The sequence below is a fragment of the Pseudopodoces humilis genome, chromosome 28 (genome assembly GCF_049639895.1).
Source record: "Pseudopodoces humilis isolate 2021_Gansu_Grassland_sample_001 chromosome 28, ASM4963989v1, whole genome shotgun sequence".
Taxonomy (NCBI): domain Eukaryota; kingdom Metazoa; phylum Chordata; class Aves; order Passeriformes; family Paridae; genus Pseudopodoces; species Pseudopodoces humilis.
The window spans coordinates 2960682-2978664 of NC_142227.1; the positions used below are offsets into that span (position 1 = coordinate 2960682).

General features: G+C 47.4%; 1 protein-coding gene across 1 annotated transcript; it reads left to right on the forward strand.

Moving 5' to 3' along the window:
• The first annotated feature begins 1716 nt into the window (after window positions 1-1716).
• On the forward strand, window positions 1717-16312 carry GNA11 (G protein subunit alpha 11). Its single transcript, XM_005531215.3, has 7 exons — window positions 1717-1870; window positions 5984-6168; window positions 7220-7374; window positions 8115-8243; window positions 9366-9495; window positions 10276-10429; window positions 11999-16312. The coding sequence occupies exons 1-7, from the start codon at window positions 1735-1737 to the stop codon at window positions 12187-12189; spliced, it is 1080 nt and encodes a 359-aa protein (XP_005531272.1). The 5' UTR covers window positions 1717-1734; the 3' UTR covers window positions 12190-16312.
• Window positions 16313-17983: the final 1671 nt, after the last annotated feature.

Below are 17983 nucleotides of genomic sequence, written 5' to 3' on the forward strand. Positions count from 1 at the left end.
TCACAAGGAACAGCCACTGTGCCTTTGATCCTGGCTGTACTGAGCCCTTCTGTCTGCTGAATAAGTTTCAGCTATTAAGCAAAATGATCACATCACCTTTGGCAGAGGTCTGTGATGAGGGAGGAACAGTCCTCCTGGCTGTGAGGTGCTTGTAAGGGAAAGAGAATGTAACAAAGAGAGTTGAGTAGTGATGCTGTTAAAGGCCAAACTGGAGAGACCACCAGAAAAAAAAAAAATTACAAGCTTCTTTTAATTGAGGTAAAGAACGCATGGGAATAGCACAGGTATAAGAGAGATTTGAAGTGGAAAATAGAATGTTTGTGAGTATTTTGTGTTTCTGTCTCAGCCAAACTGCCAAGAGGCAAGGACTGGCAAACCACTGCATGAGCCAGGCTCGTGGAAGGCAGGTATGTAACAGCTCTATCGTGCTTTTTAGGACCTTCAAAAAAACTGCTTTAGATACAGACCCCAGGCAAGGCAGGGTAAGAGGTATGCAACCACAGGTGCCTGCAAGAGGGGGGCGTGTGTGTGTGGAGTCCAGGTGGCAGGTACAGTGCTTGGGGCAGGTTCCCACAGAGCACAGGGGGGCTGCTCTGGCAGATAAAGCCGCACTGGCAGCAAAAGAACGAGCACAAGGCTGTGCCATGGAGGGGATGCATCAGGCTGCTGGCTGGAGGACCTGCTACAGGTCAACAGGCACCCGGTAGGAAGTAATGAGAAAACCTGGGATAAAGCCAGCTCTGAGACCCACTGTGTGGAGAGATGGAGAGCGAGGGACAGCTCGGAGGTGGCAGCCAGAGAGCTCAGCTGGCAGGCTCGGTGTGGCCCTGGAGGGACAGGGCAGCGGCCGGAGCCTGGAGCACAGGGCCGGCACGGCAAGGCCTCAGCCTCTCCCTGCTCGGCACCGAGGGTTGGACGGCCGGGCTGGCGGGGTTTGATGGCTGAACCGGGCCCGTCCCACGCAGGCTCGGGCCCGGCCGGCTCCGGGCACCCGCGGGGGGCTCCGAGCGGTGCGGGACGAGCTGCAACGTCCGGGGCCTGGGCCCGCCCTGTGCCGCCATCCCAGCGGCCGCCAAGGCCCTACCCGCCCGGCGTAGCCCAACCGCGGGCCCGCGGAGGGCGAGGGGAGGCGGCGGCTCCGCGCTTGGCCCGACCGCGCCCGGACACGGGAGGGTCCGCTCCCATCCCGGCCCGCCCCGCCATGGGCGCCCAGTCCGCCACCTTCCCACAATGCCCGGCGGCCCCGCCCCGCTCCAGGAACGCGCGTCCGTGCGCCCTCCCCCCCCCCTCCCCCCGCCACCGGCCAACCAAACCCAGCGCTCCGATTGGCCGCGGAGCCTCGTCCCGCCCGTCCGGGCCCGCCCCTCTGCGCACCGCGCTCTGCCATTGGCCGCGGCCGCTGCCAGTCAGCGCTTGTTTTCGGCGGCAGCGGGGTGGGTTGCGCCGGCTCGTCGGTGTCTCGGCGGGGCCGTGCGGAGGGAGCGGGGGGGCAGCCGGGCGGGAGCGGCGGGGGGGCGGCGGCGGCGGCGCTGGCGCTGGGCCCGGCCGCAGCACTCGAGGCCGGGGCGAGGCCGGGCCGGGCCGGCGCCGCGCAGGGCGGGAGGGTGGGGAGGGAAGGGGGCGCGGGACGCGGGACCGGGCCGGGCCGGGCTGGGCTCCCGGCCGTGCGGAGGACGGTGGTCGGTGCCGGGGGGGTGGGGGGGTGGGCGGGGGCGTCCCGGCCGCGACGCGACCATGACTCTGGAGTCCATGATGGCCTGTTGCCTGAGCGACGAGGTGAAGGAGTCGAAGCGCATCAACGCCGAGATCGAGAAGCAGCTGCGGAGGGACAAGCGCGACGCGCGCCGCGAGCTGAAGCTGCTGCTGCTGGGTGAGGAGCGCGGCGCCGGTCCGGCCCCAGGGGCCGCCGCGGGGCCCGGCCCGGGGCTCGGCAGGTCCGGGTGGCCGGGCCGGGCGGGGAGCGGGTGTGGCGGGGAAGCGGCGGGAGCCATCCCCGCCTCAGCCCGGCGCTCGGGGCCGCTCCCGAGCCGTGCGGGGCGGCCGCCTCATTGGCTGCCCTTTGTTTGATTTTGTGATGCGTTCGCTGTCAAAATGGGTTTTGACACAACCAGGAACTAAGTAGCTGAAATTCCTGGTTGTGAAGGCGGGCACGCACGCGGGCGCGTGAAATTTGTCTCGAGGTAACGATTCTCAGGAGTGTGCTGGCCTTCGTTAGCGTGGGGAAATCCGCTGATGGGGTTGGTGCTTTTCAGGATTGACGGTGAACTCCTGGGCCTTGGGTGAGCATCCGTGGAAAAAACTGGCCTCCAGCTCCTAAACCACGTCCCTCCCCTGGGGCAAGACGTGGGAGAGGCAGCAGGGCTGGGAGCACGGTGTGGTGGTTCTGGAGGGGGACGAGGCAGTAGGAAGGCACGAGTTGTGTTGTTGCCTGTGGTGTTCAGAGGTTGAGATCACCTGTGCAGCCATAAGAATCTGGGTCTTCGGGTGGAAACACAGTAGTGTTCCCTGTGCAGATGGGTAACTGCCGTGTTTAGATGAGTTTAGAGGGATGGGTAATCAGTTGCAAACTGAGACTTGCAGGCGTGTTCCTCCTTCTTCAGCAGTGAGTTTGATGTTCATGCCTAGGTAGCCCCCAAATTTAAACTTAAGTTTCAGTTTTCATGCGTACCGTGATTTAGTACTGCTTGTGTCTCAGATATTTCCTGCTTTGTGTCTTGAATACTGTATCATCTTGAGATGAAATCTGAAGCAGATCTGATGGATCTATTGACAAGCCATTAAGGTTCAACTGATGAAGGAGGTTGACCCTTGAGAAAAAAAAAAGAAACCAAAACCACTTTGCAGAAGTGGGGGGAGGCCCCTTGGAGGGCTCCAGTACCAGGAGTGGTGCCTGGTGATAATTGGCAAGCAAAGGCCAGGGCTTTCCTTCTCACCCTGAATCCTCCACGATTAATGGATTGCTGTTCTTTGTGTGAAAGGTGAAATCGAGGGCTTCACATTTCTGCTCTTTGGAGATGCTGTGGCAATTTCTGTAAGGCTTCTTGGAGAGGAGGAAAGGTGTTCCTCATCCTCATGCTTCCCTAAAAGCAGTCCCACAGAAGCAGCTGTGTCAAAATAGGTTGTCGCTATAGGATAGATCTGGGTTAAGAAGATCCCACTGGATCTAAAGATTTCACTTTAGAAATAATTCAGATTGCTCAAGAATCCTTTCTGCTTTTCTAAAAGATACAGATTCAGCATCAGATTAAAAAAACATACAGAGGGTGGTTATTATTGGGTAAGCAACACTCCTAGGTGTAGCCAGTGTTTGCAGGATGCTTTTCACTGGACACAGCACGTTGCACACCCTCAGCTGGCACAGGTAACCTGTGTTCTCTCTCCTTGGTGTAACTGCTGCTTGCAGGGATTTCTTCTGTGTTGCTCCTGTTCTATGGAGTTCTTATATTCACAAGTATTAATGATTGACATAATGAGAGGGCTTTCCCAAAATCTCCAAAATTTGTGTGGAGGGAGTTTTCCACCTTATAGAAACTGTCAAATTTTTCTTGTCACTACATCTGGTGACAATTACTTCGTTGAAGCCTAAAACAGAAAATTGAGGTGAAGAATAACAGTGCTAATCAATGATGAACCTATTAATAAGAAGTTCAAGGTGTTGGACGTTGCCATCTGGTACAAGGGAGTAATTTGTCTTTTTACTAGGTGGGGAGGGTATTTTGTACAAAAATGACTTTGATTAAGCAAGGATACTGTTGACTGAGCAACGTATTTGCAAGAGCTCCTGAGGTACTGGGGGATCATTAGGAAGTTACTGTAAACCCTGCTGCTTTCACGTGTTGGCAGAAGAAGGGGTGAATTCAGATTATCTCCCATCATATTAAAAAAAGGTTTTGTGCCCTCAGAGTTGTAGATCTTGCCCACCAGAGCTTGTAACCTGCTGGTGTAGTGCTGTGCCTCAGGGAAAGCAAAAGGCACCTTTAAAATAAACCAAACAAACCAAAAACCCACCACCAATAACCTAAACCAACCCCCAAACCAAAAAAGGGCGGTGATGGAGTGACAGGAAGAATCTGTATTTGAACTCTTAAGTTCTGGAGCAAGTAAAGGTCTGGTGTTGAGGTTTCTCTTACATTTTCATTGTTGAAATGCTTTGAACCACCACCTTTTTTTTTTTTTTTCTCTGTTTTGGTTGCTGTGGTAAAAGACAAGGAAGTATTTCTCACCACACTGACAGAAACCACAAAAGATTTCAGTTTCCAGTTTTTCCCCTGCTTAGGGTGCACCTTTGTGTTTGAGATGGAGATAGTTTGCTTCATATTGATATTGTCTACAGTGTTAATTTCTGGCTGTGCTGACATGATTTCTGTCACTTCTTGCTGTTCATTTCAAATGTTCTGCTTCTAGTTAGGTGCTTGTTGCTTTTATCTGAGCATTTTTATTTGTTTGCTTTTTAGCCTACCAAGATAAAATGAGTAACTGAGTATCTACATGCGAGTGGTAATTGTGTATTGGGATGAATGAGATCCTGTCTGAATCCATCTCTCCCCTGGTGTGAGGAGGCTCTGGTGGTGCCTGTGTGGAGAACCAAGGCTTTGCTAGTGTTTTAACCACAGGTCAAAAGGATTTGTATCACTGACATGATATATTTTGAGTTTTTTGGTCTTGATAGTCAGGTGAGCTGTGCTGCTGTGTTAGAGAGGTGCGGGGTTTTTATCAATATCCTGCATAATGATAGTGGATTTTAGAAGATTGAATAAAAGCACTCCACAGAAATGTAGCGGTGTCCATTTAAGCTGATAAAGTGTGGAGGTAGCTCATCCCAAGTAAGACCTGGCCTGTGTGTCCCCTCCACAAAGGACTGTGTGCACGGGGCAGATGTCACTGGGGATGTCCCAGTTGAATTGTGAATTTAGCAAGGCTCTGGAACTGCGTGGACGCCGTCCGATGGTGTTTTTCTCTCCTACTCACTCTGTTATAAAGTTCCCACTGTCCTTTGGTATCATCTGGTGGCCTTCACATGCTGAATGACACTCCTTTGGGGCCATAAATGTAGGAGTGGAAGGACCTGCCCGGGTGACGGTGCAGGAAGCCGGCGCTGGAAGGGCTGCCCTGTGCCGTGTCCTGCCCTCCCATCTGCTCCGGGGCCCGCCAGTAAAACCTGCAAGAGAAGGAAGAGAAGGAAGCAGTGGCCTTGCTGAGCAGGCTGCAGCCCGTGGGGACCCAGGCACGGCACCGACAGCTGGGAGCAGTGGCCTACTCTGCTCTCCCTGCCAGACGCCATTTTTAACTCCCTCAGATCCAGAGCAGGATCGCAGCAATGCTGCCACAACCGGGGCTCTGGGCTCAGCCCTGAGGAACAAACCTCTGCACAGTAGTTTGGGATACAAGGCAGATGTGCTGCCTGGGTTGTTCATGTCAGATGGATAAACAAAGAGTTTCTTGAGCTCCGTTCTCCTTTAGAGTTGATTTATTTTTTTCCCATTGTGTTAGACTCTTTCCTGTGAAAAGACACATCGTGTATAGGGCAAAGAGCATTTTGTGCCAAATCAGAGCAAAAGAGAATTCTCTGTTTACTGGGCTTCTCCTGGCCACTCACTGCTGTCTGGGTCTGTAGCACTTTCCTGGCTTGAGAGTGTGTCCAGGCCCTTCCTGGCTGGTTGTAGCATCTTGCTGGAGTATCTGGGAATAGGTCAGGTGTGACGGGCAAGGGCCTCTTGACGCAGGACGTGTGGGAGTGGCTGTAATGTGAGATTTGGAATAAGTACCAGAGCTACTTTTGAAGGCTGCTGTAAAGGACAAGGTGTCTTCCTTCCACGCTGCTGGGTTTGTAGTGGGGATGAACAATCCAGGCTGTCTTTTAGCAGTCTGGGAAGTGACAAAAAGGGGGTTGGAGTAGTGTGTGCTTGGGTGTAGCGATAGGAGCTTTTATCTGTCATGGGCTTTGCTCCTGGTGGCTCCTAACTCACTCTCTTGCATCCTGTAGGCACTGGGGAGAGTGGGAAAAGCACGTTCATTAAGCAAATGCGTATAATTCATGGCTCAGGCTACTCTGAAGAGGACAAAAAAGGCTTCACCAAGCTGGTGTACCAAAACATCTTCACTGCCATGCAGTCTATGATAAGAGCCATGGAGACCCTGAAGATTCTGTACAAATATGAACAGAACAAGGTAAGCTTCTCAGTTTTTGCACATATCTTTATTCAGTGAGGATTTTGAGTTCTTGTTTGTTCATGTCTTTCTGCATTGCAACCTCAGCGATGCTGAACTCTTTCCTGCAAACTTTTAATGACATTTTCTCGATACCCAACTCCTTTTACTTGGTTGTGTTAAGGGACAGAGTAACTTTGCAAGGTTGGTGCACTGGTGTGCCTAGTGAGTGGTTGGAGCAAGGGATTGGGATGCGATGGTAGGGATAGGAGGGGTGTTATTTTTACTCATTTCAGGGATTCAGGGTTGTTAAATGTGTGTCAGCATTTTCTTTGCATATGTTGCTGTTCTTATTGGAACTTGAAGCAAAATACGTGCTGGACACAAAAGACACAGACCTATGCTGGTAGCTATCCCTGTTTCTGCAACCCTTCTGTTTTTCTGATAGCTACTGACCAAGAGTACAAACCTTTCTTGAGGAATTTTGGTCTCAACCACAAAAACATACTGATTTTGGAACCAGGAATTAATTTGAGACAGATCTGATCTAAATTATTTTATCTTTTTGAGGGGGAGGACAGTGAGAGTGAGGGCATGCCAGGAAAACAGATTTTTTTTTAGCATATTTTGCTTTTTTTAATACTTAGTATCCTTAATATTTTGAAGTTGTAGTTTATCTGACCTGTCACAAAGTGTCTTGGAGCTGATTTTGAGTAATTGTTTGTAGGGAGTAGATGGTGCCCCTTTCCTGTGTGTGGTGAGAATAGGCAGAGTGTGAGAAAGCTTTGCCTGTGCTTTATGTGAGACATGGTGGAGAGGTTCTGATAAATAAAATCTGCCAACTTCCGCTTACTATAACTTGTGCAGAACTTCAGTTTGGTTTTTATTTACTGGGGGTATTGGCAAAAGCCCCTTGGTGTGGATAATTACCTCACAAACTCCACAGGCTGTACTAGTTACTGTAGTCCTTCCTTTGCTTAGCCATTGTAGGGTGGATGTTTTTATCCCCCCAGTTTTGGTTTTGGTTTTTTTTTCACTTTTTCTCTCTTTACTTCTTCTTTTCAATCTCCAGGCCAATGCAGTGCTGATCCGAGAAGTGGATGTAGAAAAGGTCATGACATTTGAGCAGCCATATGTAAGTGCAATTAAAACATTGTGGAATGACCCTGGAATACAAGAGTGTTATGACAGGAGAAGAGAATATCAGCTTTCTGACTCAGCTAAATAGTAAGTGTACAATCACTGGCATGCTTGTGGTGGGAGTGATGCTCTAGCAGATTATACCTGTCCACATTTTTTTATCCAAGTCCAGAGTTTGTTTCTTTATCATTTGCTGCTTTTCTTGAGAGTATGAGGTGTTCTGGTGGGTGTTAAAAGGTGTTCATATATCTGCTCCAGGATATACATGAGGCCAGAATCTCCACAGTATTCCATCTGTATTGCTCTTGGGCAGCTTGAGTGCTGCTCTTTTTCTTCAGGTTTGTTTCTGGCCTACAGGTGTACATGGATATGTAACTCAGATCTTATTAATTATAAATCCATTAAATTTGGCAATGTACAGAGGATGTTTTATAGTTATAAGTAAATAACTAACTATGTTTCTACGTTTGTAAGTAGAAAACCTCAGATTTGGTCTTGAAACATAAAGCATCTACTGTGGTTAAACTTCCTCTGTAGTAAAGATTGTCTTCCCCACTCCTATGCAGAGTTGATAAAGTTGTTCTTAGTGTATCTGTTTATCCTCCAAGGGGACTGACTGGTGAAATACTCATTCCCAAAAATATTATCTGTTAGTTTTCCACACCATATTTAAAATAATTCAGACAACTTCTGCCTTTCTCATTACGCTACAGAAAGACTTCATGTAGCAGTTTTTACACCTGTATATTTATGTGCTGCAACCTAAGGTAGGTTTTTTTTCTTTTTTCTTTGTTTTTTTTTTTTTTTTTCCACTGTCCTGCTTGCAGCTATCTCAGCGATGTGGATCGTATCGCTACCCCAGGATATCTACCAACTCAGCAAGATGTGCTACGGGTTAGAGTCCCTACAACCGGGATCATAGAGTACCCCTTTGACCTAGAGAATATTATCTTCAGGTACTGGAGGTGTCTTCATGTTACAGCTGAACTGAGGCAGCAGGGAGGTGGTTTCAGCAAGGATAAGTTCTGGGTTGCTTTATGTGTCCAGATGGTTTGGGTGGATGTGTGATGGGTGCTTCTCTCACTGGGATGTTTTGGCTGTCAGAAAACTGAACCTGCTTTTGAATCAGTGACACTTCAAACCCAGGGAACCATCTTGGTGTCCTTCCTGGGCAGGATTGCGCTGCTGCCATCTCAGGCAGCTGAGGGATGTGCTGAGAGCTGAAGCCACCAAGGCCTGGCACTTTTTGTGCAGAAAGACTTCCCTGTACCCAGCACCTGCCTTGAGAGCTGGCTTTTTGTGCCTACCTTGTGCTCTCAGGGTGGCACCGAAACTTGCTGCAGCAACAGATGGGCTTTGCAGGCTTAAGCCAGCAGCTGAGCCTGGCATGACCAGGCTGAACACAGCAATATTCCTGTTTCGCTCTGGTGCTCTCTGCTCTTCCCCAATTCCACAGTGTGGCATTGCCAGAGAGGAATGAAGGAACGTGCATCCTCTCCCTTAAACCATTTGGTTGCAGAAAGGCAGAAGTCTCCTCTCCCTGTTGTGTTTTGCTGACCTAGGGAATAGGTGTAGGGTTTTATCAAAGGTGAGCCACGTGTGTGGCACTTCAGGTGAGTGCCAGAATGACTTTAGTGTACTGTACAGGTGGGACTTGAAACTGAGAGGCTGAAGTGTGTGACTGTTAAACAGCACATTCCAACAAAAGTGTAACGACTAAAGAAAGATTTGAGTGGGGGAGAAGCTTTGAGGCAAGCAGGTGCTTTAATTAAAAATAAAAATAGTTTGCTCATGTGACAGAGCACAGTTTTGAAGGACTTGTCTTTTCAGAGTCAGGGCTGCTGCTGAGCAAACCTGCAGAATGCAACATTTTGTGGCCATTCTTTCAGTTTGGTGTATTTCTAGACCAGAGTATTTTGTAAACTTGCTGGTTTTGTTAACAGGCAGATACTGTCAGATCCCTGTGCCAGGTTAACTGGAATGGTAAAGAGCCAAATTAATCCTCATTGTTTGCTGCTGCTTTGCATTCAGAGAACTGCAGCTACCTCTGTGATACTCTATGTACTTCTCTTCCTTAGAATGGTGGATGTTGGAGGTCAAAGATCAGAACGAAGGAAGTGGATCCATTGCTTTGAAAATGTGACTTCCATCATGTTTTTAGTAGCACTTAGTGAATATGACCAAGTTCTGGTGGAATCGGATAATGAGGTGAGCCAAAGAATGGGAACTCTGCAGGAGGGAGGAAGGAGAGGAGGAAGAAAAGAGGGAGGAATGTCTTTGTAGTTTCCTGAAGGCTGGTACCCAGGTGCTTGGTGCCAAGTTGGATTAGCTACTATTATTGGTTTTGGCCTTCAGTTCTTGTTGCAAAGGGAACATGAGCCTGGACGGGTCATGATGTCCCTGAGGATGGAAAAGGCAGAGGGCATTCAAATCATCTGGACCTCTCAAGTGAAAAATGAAATTATCTGAAATTGCAGAGTCCCTTGTGCCATGGAAGGCACTGTGCAAGTGCTCCCAAATCATCCCTTCCCTTTCCTGCACTTGAGGAACCTAGTGACCTGGCTTACTTCAGGCTTTGCTCTCTTGTGAGGTGGTGACTTCACTCTTTGAAGGTGCAAATCTGAATTTTGGCCCTTGCTAATAGATTAAAATCATGCTATTAGATAACAAGCTGCTCTTTTTCTAGTAGACTAAATATGCTCACAAAGTATCATTGGACACGCCTCTCATGACTGTTAAAGCATAAAATCTAAATTTCAAGTATTTTGATGTGAAAGCTTGGCAAATAAATGAACCTTCAGTCCCTCAGATTTTGCATTTCCTTTCCATTTACTGATCCAGCTTGAACCAGACTCTACCGAGGGCCAAAGTATTTTGTGTACAATGTTTGAGATGCTGAATTACTGCAGATCTGAGTGCATGTGCAGGCAACAGAAAGGCATTTTAGTTTTCCTCTGTGAAAACAGGGCTTTCTTTTTCTGATTTCAGAACCGGATGGAAGAGAGTAAAGCTCTCTTTCGAACCATTATAACTTATCCATGGTTCCAAAACTCTTCTGTTATCCTCTTTCTCAACAAGAAAGATTTGTTGGAAGACAAGATCCTGTATTCCCACCTTGTTGACTATTTCCCAGAGTTTGATGGTGAGTGACTTTTAAGAGGGAACGCTTGATGGGGTGGAGGTGATTTGGTTAAAACTTACTTGTTTTTTAAAGAACACTCTGATCTAGAAGTGGAGTAAACATTAATTGGAGAATGCCTACAGCAATAAGAAAACATCACAAAAAATCTTAATCCTGCATAGATAACTGGAATACGATAGGATGATCAAATAATGAGCCTCTTCTAAATGAAGAATTGCCCCTCCAATATTCACTGCAAAGTATTAAAGAATGGAAGTCTAACTTGTACATATAACCAGTTTCATAAATGTGTAAACCAGTAAACCAGCAGTTTACTGGTGTTCTGGACCTTTTAAGGCTCTAGTCAAGAGGTGACATGAGTCTTTGTTTTGAGAAACTGACTGGTCAAATACCCAAGTTGTTCTAATGATGGTGCTAAAAATTCTTCCTGCAGCTTGAAATTCTTATTAGCGTGCCATCTGCTGTTGTGGGAAAATAATGTCTATGTGAAACAGAGAATTTCCCATCTGAAACAAAACTCCTTAGCCAAAATATTATTTCAGGTTCTTCAGCTGAGTGAATTTAAACCTGGTTGGTAACACACCTGTACAGGGCTGAAAATAAAATCAAAGTGCTGGAGGATGAGATCAGGCCATGCTCTCCTGTATTAATTCCATAATTATTTGCTTAAGAAATACGAGGTAAAGGAAGAATTACCATTTTGCAAACAGCTTTCATCTTTTAAAGGACCAAAGAAATTACTCTTGGTTAGTTGTCCTCCCACATCTGGAGTTCTTGCTTGGAGGTCTGGTGGGAACACCAAGTTTTTCCAGCAGGTTGGGAATGGATGAAGAGCTGCTGCCCAAACAGTGCCTACTTCAAATGACAGCTGGAGACAGATGCCAGCTTCCAGGGGCATCGTGTACTTCCATTTTCTCCTACAAGTAGCTCCTTCAGGGGTGCTGCATGGCCTGTAAGTGAGAGGTTGCCCATCAGATTTCCTCTCAAGAGATGGTACTTGCCATGCAACAGTAGCAGTCCTGTGAAAGAAATTGCAGTAGGTGATTATTTTCTGGGTTCCTGTCACCAATGTGAATTAAAAACTGTCCAAAATTCTCATTTTTAGCTCCTGTGAGGTGACCAGCTGGATCAGACTGACTGTACTTCTGGCTGGCATTAACCCTTGTTTCCAAAATACACATTTGTGTCTTTCAGCCTGTGAGATCCACCTGTATATTAGGAAGAAATTTACACCCCATTTCCATGGGAGGGCATTTAATGGTGTCTGTCCAGCATCTGCCACTGCTACCCAGTGGATGCTCCCACCCAGGGTTGTTCCAAGGTCTGCATTCCAAAGCAGGGTCTGAACTGACCCATCAGGGTCTGCAAAGTGCCCAGTGCCCTTATGGGGTTTGGTTAGACAGCTGAAAAGCATAAGACACTTCAACTCTTGGAACTTTTATCCTATAAATGATCTTAATTTCTTCTTGAAAGCTCCATAACCCACAGGAAAAGTGCTGATGGGTCAGTTGGTAGATGTGGGGGATGCCTGGGAGTGAATCCATTCACTGGTGTCTCTGTTTGCTGCAGGCCCACAGAGGGATGCACAGGCAGCCCGCGAGTTCATCCTCAAGATGTTTGTGGATTTAAATCCCGACAGTGATAAAATCATCTATTCCCATTTCACATGTGCCACAGACACAGAAAACATCCGTTTCGTCTTTGCAGCTGTCAAGGACACCATCCTACAGCTCAACCTGAAGGAGTACAACCTGGTTTGACCTGCTCTGCTCTTGCCCCTTGAGAGGCTTCTTTGTGAAGAAAAGACAAAAAATGAAATTTTAAATATGACAGGAAAAAAAAAAAAAGTTTTAATTTTTGATGATGTAATGATTGCAAATTGTCTGATCTGTGGAGTGGCAAGTGCTCGGTGTTATCCTGGAGTCTCATGTCTCTGTCCACAGAGTAGTTGATTTCATATTTTTAACAAATTGCTTTTATGTCACAGTTAACGGGGATATGCCTCATTTCTTCAGCACCTTGCTTACTTCTTAATTTTTGCCAAGCAGCTAAGGCAGCCTCATCTTGATCTTTCCTTTGTTGCTAAGCCACCTTTTTTTTTCCCCCCCTTTCATTCCCGTGGTATATGTAGAAAAAAACCAAAAATCCCCAACACTTTCCAGCTGAGATCGTGAATTCACTGGACTGTGGGAGTGCAGAATGCTACTGGTCCCTTTGCCTTGTGCTAGAGGGTGCCTCTGGTGTAATTTGCTAATCCTGCTTCCTTCCCCTCCTTCTTTCCTTTCCCTTCCCCAGGACACGCTCCATGGTTCACTGTGATGAAATGTTGGGGAGGAGCAATTGCTCTCCAACTATTGTGCAAAAAAAAAAAAGAAAAAGGCAAAACAAACAAACAAAAAAAGCCATCACTTTTCCATTCTTTATATGTTCTGAGTAATTTTTTGTTATCAATTATAAAAGGTATGGAGACTGTGATTTTTTTTTTTTTAAATTATTGATGTTCTATACATAGTTTGCTATGTGTTGCTGTATTTTGTTCATGGACTACAAATGATGGAAGCTCTTGGAGCAATAGCTGCTGAGCCTGGGGAAGTGCCTGACTGTAATTGTTCTTTATTTTATTTCATTTTTATTTCTTCTTTTTTTATTTTTTTTTTCTCCTTTTCCACACACATAAACACATCCCACCCACACCACAAGCGCATGGCCGTGTGCGCACAAGGCTCAGTCTGCAGAGAGGAACTGTTTTGTTGGATAGAGTTTTTGATATCAATCAGCAACTTCTCTATGCAGCAGTTACCAAAAGCACACTGAGTGATTGTGCCATTCGAACATCAGACTTTGCCTGGATTGAAAACCTTAGTCCCGTGCCATCCTCTAGGTCTTTCCTTGCTGCCTCGTAGCAATCAAGCCTTGTTTTATTGCATTTTGTGCCAGTGTGTGAATGACTTTGTAAGAATTCCTCAGCCTTGTCCAGCTTGCAGAGTTTCAGAGAGGACCAGAGCTGGAGGGTGACAGGCTCTGGTAGGATTCTTACTAGGGGAGATTGAGGATAGCTCTTGGAGGGAGCAGCAGTTGTGTCTCTCCCATTTCTGCATTCCCCTGAGGCACACGCTGCTGTGTCCCTCTTTGGAGGAGTATGGGATCCTCTTTGGAAGACTTGCACACATCCTTGCTCCAGGGTGCCTGTGATCACTGTTAGCTGCTGCAGAATCCAGAGAGCCCTGCCCTGGCTGCTGCTGGTGCAGCAGGAGAGGAGAAGAGAGGCAGCAGCACTTGCTGGAAGGCAGAGGGGATGTAGTTCTGGATTCTGAATGCCTCCTGAATCTCCACTGAGCAGGAGGAGGTGAAGCCTTTGCCCTTAGGAGAGCTTTATTTTCCAGGAGCTGAGGCAGGTCCAGGTGCTGGAGGGCTGCTGCCAGCCTGGGAGAAAGAAGTGCATCGGCAAGGCAGGGAGAGAGAGAGAGGGAAGCAGGAGATGTGACCCACGTCTGGACGTGTGTCAGTCAGCCATCACTGATGCTTCTGTTTCAATTCCAACGAGTAGCATTGGGTCCAAATTCTCTGGATCAACCAGATTGCCCCCTTGAAGGCTGCCAGTAGAAAAAAGACTAAATGAGCTGCACTGTTGAAGGGGGCTGTTGATATTTTGTCTCTTTTGTAGACAGAGCACTACATCAGTGTTTTGCACAACATTGTAAGAGTAAATCTATCTGTCTGAGATGCTTAAGATGCTTTGATCTAGAACACTAAACTATGGAGGGGACATAATTTTGAATAATTCTGGGGTCCCTCATTTTCCCGAGTAGCTGAGCGAAGCCTCTGTGGGCTCAGAGCACTACAGAGCAAAGCAAGCTCTGCTCCAAGTGATTACAGAGCTCTAGTTGGAACAGTAGCCATGGGACCAACAGCTGAAGAGCCAGTCTGAGTGGTGATGCTGAGGGAAACGTAGCATCTCTTTAGACTAGCCATGCTCTGGACTGCATTTAACCCTTGGGAGGAATGAGAGGGATTCCCATGTGTCAGACAGCTTTGCATCCATTTTACTGCTTTTTTTTTTTTTTTTTTTTTTTTTTTTTTTTTTATCTTTATGCCAAAATGATCCAGTTTGTAGAAATTGTCTTCTAAAAAGGAATTTATAATCATCTTCATGTATTCTAAGTGCTGTTCCTCTGAAGCAGACGGCAGCACCAGCCTCTTCCGCTTCTGTGATCCTTTTGTAAATGGTTCACACTACAGCTGTTGCCAGCAATGAGCCTGGCACTGATAAACAGCTTCTTGGAAAATGACTTCCCAGAAGTTTCTCTTTTCCAAGGTGAATGATGGTGGTACTTCCACTTGAATCAGAAACTTTTTTTCGTCTTGTTTTGTACCTTCCCCTTTCTTTAAGAGCTGCTGCCCTGGCACAGGAGGAGGGATCTTGGCATCTGTCTCTTGCAGAGTGACTCTGCATCGTGGCAGGCAATTGTGGGAGGCTGTGGGCACAAGGATTTAGGAAATGTGCTGTACCTTGTGGGGCACCTGCTTGGGGAAGCTGTTGGCCTGAGAACTGGCTCAGGGCAGGGAGGGAAGGGCCGAGTGTTGCTCAGTGGCTCTCGTTGAGTTCCTGCAACCTCCTCCTGAATTGGGGTAGGAATGGGTCAGACCTGTACACATCACCTGGAGTTGTCTGTGACTGTATCATGTGTGAGGAGATACCAGTTGTTAGCACGTGCTTTCCTTAGTAAGCAGCTGCTTGTGTGCCTCCAGCTTGGCCAGTGAAGTGCTCCTGCAGAACTGGCTCCTGTCTCTGTTGGCTGGCAAATGCCTGCCCTAGCAAAAGTGCCAAACCTTAAAACCAAATTTGCCTGTATCAACCTTTCTGAAAGCGAGGCCTGTCAGAATTCTCTGCAGGTTGAGAGTGACTTTCAGAAGAGAGGTAAAATTGGGTTGTTGTAGGGAATCTAGAGTCTGAGGAGTTGGTCTCCTTGCTAACCTCTGCTCCTTGTGTACTTTTAATCTTTGTTCTGTTAAAGAAACCATCATACTTTGAACCAGTTTGAAACTTGAAGTCAGTGAGCAGAGGACCATCCCTTTTCCTTGCACCATTCCATGTGGATTGGCTACCTGGTGAGCAAAAGCCCCTTCCAGCTGCAGCGTGTCAGCTCCTGCCCTTCCTGCCTCCCCCCTTCTCCTCGAGTTGGATTCTTTGGTCTCTTGTTGTTGCTTCCTAGCAATGTTGGCCTTGCGTTCAACTATGGTTTTTCTTCCTGTGTTTTATTGGTTAAAAAAAAAAATAAAAATAAAAAAGACAAAAAAAAATTAAAAAAAAAAAAGACAAAAAAAAAAAAGTACTTCCAGAGTGTGCTGACCATTGTATTGTCCTGTACAGAGCCCAGGTCGTTAGAGTCCAGCAGAGATAAAGTGTGTTATGCAGCACCCAGTTTTTTAAGAGTATGGTTTGTGCCAATGCCCCTTCTTTAGTAGTGCCAGAGACTCTTTACAAGTGCCAATGTGGTGGAAATTATTTGGTTATACTTGTATATTATAGGATCCTGATTTAAGACAATTTAAACATTATCCTATTTAAAAAGAATACTATATAAAATGCTGTTTTTAAACCTTGTCATTTGCAATGCATGTATTGTTGTGCGTGTTGGGGGGCGGGGAGGGAAGAGGGTGGGGTAAAGGAGTTTCTGAATAAGATGCCCAGTGTCAGGATCTATTCAGACTCCAAACTGTCTCATTCCAGTCCAGGAGTGTGATTGTTTCTTGGAATGATCCCACTCTGACTGCTGGGCAACACGCTTATTACAGAAATATCTGATGGAAATTGATTTTCATATCTTTCTCCTGAAATAAACTCTCTGTTTGAAATTGGAATAAATTTTGTTCCTAAAAGCCGTGGTGGTTGTGTGTGTGTTTCTTCTCTCCTGTCTTCCCCTCTCCTTCTCCTCCTGCAGCTGTGCCTCCTGTCAGAAAATCAGGACTCTGAGGCATAGAAACAAATGTTTTGGTAAATAGAAGGTATAACACACCATAATTATATATTATGCACTGTACCAATAATTCTGAAGCACGAGCAGTGTCTGACTGGGGGTTTAAGGTGCAGAGATGCAATGGTGGCATCTTGATTTGAAGTTTTCCAGGATTTTGGGGTAGGATTTCTAAGGGAAGTTGTTGGTGTTTGCTGCTGCCTCTTGCTGTGGTGTCGGCCCGTTGCAGGCACGGTTCCAAGCAGGATCTCTGTTGCCAATATCAGGAATGTTGGTGGAACCAGAACTGCTTCCAGTCTTGTCTGTTAGAAATGTGGACTGAAATATGAAACGTGGCTTAAAATTGTCCCTTAAGGAGTCCAGGGCTGGATGACTGTGAAAACTTCCACAAAGCCATTTCCTGAGATGGAGTTTATAGAGCTTAATTCCTTTTCTCTGGGCTCATTCTCCAGGAATGTTGCATTAAATCAGCTGGGAGTGGGTAGAGATGGCAAATTTCCTCTATGCAAAGGTTTCCTGTGTTTTCAGGAAGCTGCAGCTGAGGATGTTCTGCTCCCTTTGAGGTCACTTAGCGCAGGTGAAGCTGCAGCTCCTGGGCAGCCTGAAACATTCTGTTGTCTCCCACCAGGAAGGGAGCAGTGATCTGGCAGCCAGAGCACTGGCAAGGGCTTCAATTGTCACTTTTTTAGTTATGGGTGAGTTTTTATTGCTTTTCTCAGTGGCTGTGTCCCCTCACAGCTGAGGAGCAGCTCCCTGTTCGTGTCCTCGGCTCCGTGAGTCGCGTTTTGTGCTGCTCTTCGCAAAGAGCCAAATCTTTGTTTAAATAAAGCAAAGCAACAACTTGAGGCTCTTCCAGGAAAAGATGAAGCCTTTAACACCCAGTATTCCCAGCTGGCCTCGTGTTTTGGCCTTTTGCAGCCCCCAGGTGTGCGTGGGGCTGTCCCTGGAGCGTGGCAGTGGAGGAGCAGGAGGCTGGGGCAGCCCAGGGAAGGCGGCAGATGGGAGCCCATGCAGGAGGCTCACAGTTGCTGCTTTCCCAAGGAGCACTCCAGCCCAGGCTGGATAAAGTGTTCCCAGCAGCTCAGAGAGCTCCTCCTCACCAGCTCCTCACCCCAGAGGCCCTTGGCTCCTTCAGTCCTCCTGTGCCCATCCTGCAAGGAGAGGTCTTGGGAGCACGGGAGGCTGTGGCATGGGGCCACCTGCCACTGCCTGGAGCGTTCCTGTGGCCTGCAGCCTGCTCCACAGGGAGGGACAGCAAAGCAGGGCTGCCCCAGCTGGGCTGGGGGCCAGGGGAGTGTCCTGATAAAGTGAGCTGGGCCAGGGTTGTGGCAGGGCTGCAAATCACTTTAGACCTGGCCTCTGGATGTCCCTGCCAACACCAAAGCAGGTGCTTGGGGTTGTGCACACAGGTAAACCAGACATGAAAGAAATAATTTTTTGTATTTTTCATATTAAAAAAATCCCATATGCAAGAAAAGGGCAAAGAAGAGAGAGTCTGGGATTTGCCTTGTCCTTGGACAAACATCATCCTCCCAGCAGGAGGAAGCTCTTTCCTTTGAACATCCCCTTTGCCCTCTTG

Bases quoted from the DNA above. Each gene is read 5' to 3' on its own strand.
- GNA11 (XM_005531215.3), top strand. From the start codon at position 1,735: ATGACTCTGGAGTCCATGATGGCCTGTTGCCTGAGCGACGAGGTGAAG. The intron at 8,244-9,365 runs GTACTGGAGGTG...TCTCTTCCTTAG, and splicing joins CTAGAGAATATTATCTTCAG to AATGGTGGATGTTGGAGGTC. The intron at 10,430-11,998 runs GTGAGTGACTTT...TGTTTGCTGCAG, and splicing joins CTATTTCCCAGAGTTTGATG to GCCCACAGAGGGATGCACAG.